Source organism: Psammomys obesus, unplaced genomic scaffold, assembly GCF_907164565.1.
Source record: "Psammomys obesus unplaced genomic scaffold, mPsaObe1.curated_primary_1811, whole genome shotgun sequence".
Lineage (NCBI taxonomy): Eukaryota > Metazoa > Chordata > Mammalia > Rodentia > Muridae > Psammomys > Psammomys obesus.
The window spans coordinates 17,649,001-17,657,100 of NW_026590062.1; the positions used below are offsets into that span (position 1 = coordinate 17,649,001).

General features: G+C 42.0%; 1 protein-coding gene across 1 annotated transcript in view; it reads right to left on the reverse strand.

Annotated features, from left to right (window-relative positions):
- Window positions 1-6,535: 6,535 nt before the first annotated feature.
- Window positions 6,536-8,100, reverse strand: part of Znf107 (zinc finger protein 107) — a 24,995-nt gene continuing 23,430 nt past the window's right edge. Inside the window, 1 exon segment of the mRNA XM_055606026.1 lies at window positions 6,536-8,100. This exon segment is cut by the window's right edge and continues 1,229 nt beyond it. Within this exon segment, the coding sequence (XP_055462001.1) occupies window positions 7,555-8,100 (546 nt within the window). The 3' untranslated portion in view covers window positions 6,536-7,554.

The window sequence follows — 8,100 nt, forward strand, 5'->3', positions numbered from 1 at the left end:
ATAGATAGATAGATAGATAGATAGATAGATAGATAGATAGATAGATAAACTTTCCTACTTCAAGAGGGAAAAACCAGGGCATAGTCACAATCTGAACAAAGCAAAACCAAATTCCAAAACTGTGACTAACTTAATGTCCAGTTATCTGGGCTTCACTCACCATCTTCTGGGCTCCTCCAGGGGCTTGGGTCACTTCTCCAGGTTCGCCCTCTGCAGCACACAGTTGTCCTCTGGCCTCCGGCAGGCTCCCCTCCCTGCTGCTGCTATTCTTGGTGGCTGACATGGTACTGACATCTCCAAAACGCTGGGGTCCTCTGCGGCAGCTAGGCTGCGCTTTCACCAGTAGCCTCTCCTAGGCTCTCTTCCCGGTGCCAAGGCTCAACTTCTCTGTGTGACCCCTTCAGTCTTGGCCCTCCAACTGCTGCTGAAGCGGCACCTTCACCAGTGACCTCTCTTGGCTTCTCACAGAGCCAAGCCTCAGCTGCTCTCCATGACCGCTTCAGGCCTTCAAAACCAGAACCACCTGGGTGACTCACACTACCGAGTTCAGCTGCCATTGTGAGGTACAATCCTGGCCGCCTCCGGAACAAAACCTCTGTGTGCTGACTCCCAGAAAACACTTCCGATATTTCACCTCACCGAAGCTGGTCTCTTTTTAGTTACCACTAATTTCTCAGCTCCCGCTGACCAGCATCAATGATCCCAGTAAAACAGAGGCTTTACTGTAATGCTTCTGGTTTCTTGTTAATCACAACTGATTCTTCAGTACCAGCTGTCCAGACACCAAAGATCTTTTTACACAAATGGCCTGGTAGGGCCTTTGCTTTCCTCTGAAACCTCACAAGCCAAGCCTCCATAGTCTGTGCTGCTCTCAACATTCTATCTTCCAAGTTCCTATGGCATAGGTTACTGAGCTCTCAATACTCAATGACTTTTCTAGCCCAAAGTTCCATAGTCCTCCCACAATCCTCCCCAAAATAACATGGTCAGGTCTGCCACAGCAATATCCCACTCCTGGTACCAACTGTCTTAGTCAGGGTTTCTATTCCTGCAATGAAACACCATGACTAAAAGCAAATTGAGGAGGAAAGGGTTTATTTGGCTTATACTTCCATATCACTGTTCATCACTGAAGGAAGTCAGCACAGGAACTCAAAGACTATATTAATACTATTAATAGTATTATATTATAATGCTATTATTATAATATAATACTATTATATTATTATAGTATTATACTAGTGCTTTGTGCTAATACTTAATAATGACATACTATTATGTCATAATACTATTGTATCACATAATATTTTCCATCACAATGCTGGACATTATATCTGATATTATGTCTTCACAAACATAAATTTTGGCTTCTGTGCTTCAGTCTGCTCTCACAATTGTACAATGTGTCAGTCACCATGATCCATTGTACCATCAATAGGTCACATGATTCTCAAACAATGCTGCACTTTGCTATCACAGTGGTGACTTTCGACATCCAAATTTTTCAGTGGGACATCACTATAACTTGTAGCGCCATCACAATGCTACATTGCAATGTCACATTGCTGGACGGCAGCATCAAGATGTTTTACAATCAAAGTGATGTCATCACAGTTTTCCCTTGTGATGTGACAGCACTCCGTGTAATGTCACAGTCCTTCAGTGTGAAGGTAAGTTGTTCAAAGTTCCATTATGACATCACGATGCTGAATTTTGACACTGCAATTACCAATTGTGCTAACATAATGTTGAGTTGTGGCTTCATAATGCTATATTGCGACATTATGGTGCTCTGTTGTATCAGTACGATGCTGAATTTTGACAACACAATGTTGAATCATAAATAGCACAATGCTGTATTTGATCACAATGCCTCAATGTGCCATGAAGATGCCTGTTGTACCATGCCACCATGGCGCTCACTTGTGCGAAAACAAGAACACAACAACTGGGCTGGAGAGGTAGCTCAGAGGTTAAGAGCGCTGGCTGCCCTTCCAGGGTGTGAATTCAATTCCCAGCACCCATCTATAATGAGATCTGCTGCCCTCCTCTGGTGTGCAGGGAGAACACTGTATATGCAATAAATAAAGAAACTTTTCTGAAGAGATAAAAGAGCACAACAACTTATAGGCACTCCCTCTCCAGCCAGGACGGCGCCCACCCGTGAACTCCACTGTGGCTTGAGCATCACCCCTTCCTTCCTGGGACTAACAGTTTTATCTTCTCAAAGTCAATTTCTTTAAGTCAACATCATTAATACCATTTCTGCATGTCTTATTTGTTGTTAACACTCCCTGGCTGCACTGGACCTCAACCCTTTTGACCAATCTACTCCCCATTCCTAATTTAAACAAAACAAAACAGTCTGAAGGAGAACTTTATTCTAAAGTAAACCTGTCTTCACAGCCAAGCGGTCTCTTTGCCTTTCTTTTCTTCTTCCACCTTGTACTATGACAATGCTGTTTTGTGATATGATGGCAAAGTACTCCACTGTGATAGAACTGCTGCCGTATGGCATGACAATACTGCATTATAGCCAGCAGTGGCACATGCCTTTAATTACAGCACCCAGAAGGCAGAGGCAGATGGAGCTCTGAGTTCATGGCCAGCCTGGTCTACAGAACGGTCTGGTGCTTTGTATTTAATTAACTCCTTGTCCCCCTAGATTCTTATAGTTCTACAAGCAAACCCTCACATATACCAAATAATGCTGTGTAACCTTGCCTCCAGAATTATCCCTGATTTGCCAATAAATGCCTACCCTCGGGCAGGCAGAAGAGAGGTAGGCAGAGCTACAGTTCGTGGGCTTGGAGGTCAGAAGGATCATGGGATAGGGAGACAGGAGAGGAGGAAGGAAGCAGGATTGCCAGGGTTATTGTAAAGAAGAACCATGTGGCCAGGAGGATTTTGCTCTGAGGACTGGTGATGGAGAGAAGCAGCCCAGATGAAAAGCATGTACAAGTATCTGTGGAGATTATGGATGGGAAATAGCCCAGACAGGAATTAAAGCAAATGGCATGGGATGTGGGTCTGGGAGATAACAGGGTAGCTTAGCGGGTTTGTATCTGCCCAGCCCTAGAGTTTAAGGCATGTTAAAAAATCTAACAGTTATCTGTGTCTCTTATTGATATAACAGCAGGTTAAATATTAACCGCCATAATAATTATATGCACTTAATAGTCTATATATTATATGTATTACATATATATGTATATATAAAATAACCAATACAATACAACACAATAATAAGAATACAACATAATACAATAATCATACAACAACAGAGCAAGTCCAGGACAGCCAGGGCTGTTACACAGAGAAATCCTGTCTCAAAAAGTCAAAAACATAAACAAAAAAGCAAAACACAAAATAAAACAAAAACCAATGCTATATTGTGACATCATCATTCTAAACTGTGGCTTCACAATGCTCCATTTTTGTCACGAAAATGCTGAACTATGACATCAAAATTCTGAATTGTGCCATCACAATGCTGCACTGTGCCGTCACAAAGATTCATTGTGGCATTACAATGTTCTTCTGTGCCATCACAATGTTGAAGTGTAACATCCCAGCGTTGCACGGTGGCATGACAGTTTTTCATTGTGACGTCTAACTTTCCACTGTCCCAGTGTCCCACCGTGATATGCTGAGTGCTGGCAGCACAAAACTCCACCAGCGGGGTGACCTCATAATGCCAGATTTTAACAACACAATGCTCCTCTTTTGCGTGACAACTTTCTGTGTGTCCTCGAAGAATTGAGAGGAGGAAGTATAATATTTTATTGTGTGTGAAAAGGTTCCATTGTTATTACAATGTACCTGATGTCAGTTACCACGCTTGGTTGACACCCCACCTTATTGCTATAAAGGACCTGATCGTGTTTGTTTGTTGGTCTGTTTTTCTGTTGTCTGTTTTTTGTGGAAGACTTTAGAATTTTGGTGAAAAGCAGGTGAATGTTGCACGAAGAACTTAATAGTTTGCTTTGGTAGGAGCCTGGACGACAGAGATGCTGAGAATAATGCCAACAGTGGGGACCCAGCTAATGGCATCACGGGGGGGGGGGGTTATGAGGACTCTGACGGGCAGCTGCCCCATGCCCCGATAATTTGTGTGAGGCTGAATTTGAGAGGAATGGCCTACAATCTTCTACAGGGGAAACTTCAAGACAACGTGGCATTGTTTGTGGTGTGGTCATTACTGATTATGCTTATGCAAATCTGCAGTAAAAAAAGAACAAGCAGGGCAGAAATGAGTTCGAAACGTGCAGCTTGGGAAGGAAAGCACAGGGAAGCTTTAGAGCACAGTGAAGCCTGTGCTAAAGAAAGAGGCAGTTGTCGTTAAGATGAGGATCACTGGAGAGCAATATCCCACTCAGCGTTAGACAGACAGGAGGAAGGCTTTCAGGGATACCACTTCGTTCCAATCTGTGAAAGGAACAAGCCTCAGTTTTCTCATCCTACAAAACACAGACAGCTTCCACTGTCGTCAAAGAGGTGAAGGGTCCATCCCAAGCCCGCAGCTGAGCCTGATGGCATCACACATGTGGTAGTGTTTTTGCAGACTGTGGTGACGCAACATTCTGAAAATATCTCATATTCTTAAGAGGCTGGAATTTTGCTGGACCTCACAGCCAGAGTTAATAATACACCTTGAAGCCACTTAAGACTGCTTTAGCCTACTGTGTACTCAAACTGATTGTTTAACCTGCCTATAAGGGAATTAAAAAATGTAGCAATCAACCTTACTTGCTTTGGATTTCCCATATAATCAACTTTTACAATACAAGCTAAATGCACAGCTGTAATCTGAAGTTATGTACTCTCCTAAGCCCCTAACACAATAATGCATGAGTATCATTTACTGAAAGCAGCAAATGCAGAAGTTGAAAGCAACTTCCTAAAGTCTACCAGAAAGTTTGAAAGCAATCATTTACACATATTGGTGAAACTTAACACAGGCATTGATGCAGAGGCCGTGGAGGGGTGCTGCTTGCTGGCTTGCGTCCTCCGTCCTCCGTGGCTTGCTCAACCTGCTCTCTTATAGCACCTAGGACCACCATCTCAGGGATGGCATGGCCAATTTGCTAACTCCTCCTACATCAACCATCAATCAAGTAAACACACCGCAGGCCAATCCAGTGGGGGCACTTTCTCAGCTGAGGTTCCCTCTCCCCAACTGACTCTAGCTTGTGTCAAGTTAACATAAAACTAACAAAGCTCTAGTCCTTCAACTGTTCTTATAGCTTTGCCAAACCATAGGGAGGACCCACCAAGCAAGCATGCCACTCCATACCACCCACAAGAAGCCTGCTGTCCTGGTCCTTCCCCACTGACAGCTCCTGCCCAGGGTGTCTCACTACCCTCTGTACTGTCTGTCCCTCCACTACACCACAAGCCCTGTACAGGCAAACCGTGTCAAATTTCGCTGCAAACATACACACTCGTGCGCACACATAACTTCATTCTGGTGGTCCCATTCCCCAATTAGGCACACCACCATTGCTCTTCCCCAAAGCATCCTTGGCTTTTTTGTACTCTGCAGCCTCGTAAGTGCTGCTAAAGTTCCTTCCTGGGGGAGGATGGAAACATCCACCCCTTCTCAAAGTCCCAACAACAGAGGTATGGTTCCAGGAAAGTTCACTCTGGAGAGCCAGTGAGTTTACAGAGTACAGGTAAGAGGGTATTTATTGTGTGGGTGTTTCCCTCTACAAAAGGCTGCACCAGAATGTCTTTACCTAAAAGTCTTTCCAATGGCTTCCCACAGTGATCTGTATGCCCTAGCCCTTCCTCACGACGACATGTAATTAGGGCAAAATTGCATACAACAGATGTTATGGAGTGCTGTAAACTCAGATGAGGGCCCCATGGCCTTTCCTCCTTCTATGGGGGAGGGGGGAGTTCAGTCAGTAAACCCAACTGGTTTGATACTTTGCAAGCAGGCACAGCTAAACTCCTGAAGTTAGGGATTGGCTCAGAGGATAGTCATGGTCAACAAATGGTCACAGAAACAGTCATAAACTTTAACTCATACATACATCCTTCATGGCTAATAGAAGTAGAACCAGGAAGTAAATATTCTGAACAACAACAACAAAAACCCATGAAGTTGTTTAAATGAGTTTCATTTAACCAAAATAGATTTTATTCCCCCAAACACAAGGTTTCTACTTTGCCATAAATTATCAACTCCCTTAAAATTATTTTTGGTTTCTATAATTTTATAGAATATATAAAAAATATACTTTTATTCTTAATCATTATCCCATGGATATATGGTACTTCCGTAATTCTACTCATAAAGTTTATCATTAGATTGTGATTTGTAGGTCACAGTTAACACAAATGAATACTAACATTTCTGTCTTCTTTGTATAACTTTAGGGATAATGTGTAGATAAAAAACATAAGATAAAGATTTTCATAAATAACTTAAGACTCAGAAAGCTAGAACACTTTATTATATTTTCAAATCGCTCACAATTTCTGGGTAAGTGCAAAAAGGATGGATTAAAATATCACATACAAGAAAATCTCCAAGTCTGCACTTTTATTTGAAGGATAAGGACACTGGGAACAAGAATTTCCAGTCACTCACTATCCTCAGCCATATATTACTAAGATAAGTTATTTACATGCTTCAGTAAGGTGGTTTAATCTCTGTGATAAAATAACATGTCAAGCAGTACATATCCCAGACAACAAGAACCATTCACTCCATGTATGTACTCAAATAAAGTTCATACATAATACACAGTTTTTCAAAATCCATTTTATGCCTTCTGGAGATCAGTTTAAAACTTCTCTGAAAGCAGGATTATTCTTCAGCTAAAACGTCCGGAGGGCTGTGCTTTGTGTAGTTTTTAACAGTGAAGTTATTTAGTAAATTTGGATGTTTAACCAATTCCATCCTTTCAAAGATGAGTTCAAATGACTCCAACATCTGTGATGAATTACTTTTTATCCTACCTTAGTGATAAGTTCAAAATGTTGCCATTCTACATAGTCATAAGATTTCTGTCCTATGCTAATTATTCATGTACACCAAGATTTGAGGTATGGGCAGGGCATCATGGTGCACGCCTTTATTCCCAGCACTCAGGAGGCAGAAGTGGCCGGATCTCTGTGATTCTGAGGTCAGCCTGGTCTAAATAGTGAGTTCCAGGACAGCCAGGGCTACAGCCTGTCTTAAAAAAAAGGTTGAGGTATTAGTAAAAGCTATGTTAAATTTCCTATTTTATGGGGGGATTTACAGTATAATATTAGACTCTTCTGAAGGCTAGATGTAGGACAGTGCTCTTTCTCATATGAATTTGCTACTGTCCAATAAAGAAAAGCTTTGATCCAAGGCCAGGCCATGTTATCACATCTGTAGTTGTTCTCAACTATGAATTTTTATGGAATAACTGCTACACACCTGCCACATTCCTCGTAGTGTCTCCCTCATCTATGAGCATTTGGTGCAACCTGAAGTCTCAGCGGTTGTTAAGGACATTAGCTGAATGAATAGGGTTTTTATCCTTTATGAAATAACCAGTGAAAACTATCTTACTATTAAGGTTTTGACAAATTCTCTACACTGCTGGGTTTCACTAGAGTATGAGTTCCCTGGTGCCGCTTAAGGCTGGAAGAAGTAATAAAGGCCTTGCCACAATCTTTGCATCTATAGGGTTTCTCTCTGGTATGAATTTTCTGATGCCGATTAAGCTGTGAGGAAAAGTAATAAGCTTTGCCACACTCTTTACATTGGTGAAATCTGTCTCCAGTATGGATTCTCTGGTGTTTAGTAAGGTATGAGGAACAGTTAAAAGCTTTGCCACAGTCTTTACATACATAGGGTTTTTCTACAATATGTATTCTCTGATGCTTATTAAGGTACGAAGAACAGTTGAAGGCCTTGCCACATTCTTTACATATGTAGGGCTTCTCTCCGGTATGAATTCTCTGATGCCGGTTAAGCTGTGAAGAAAAGTAATAAGATTTGCCACACTCTTTACATTTATAGAGTCTGTCTCCAATATGAATTCTCTGATGCTTAGAAAGATAGGAAGAACAGTTGAAGGCCTTGCCACACTCTTTACAGATGTAGGGCTTCTCTCC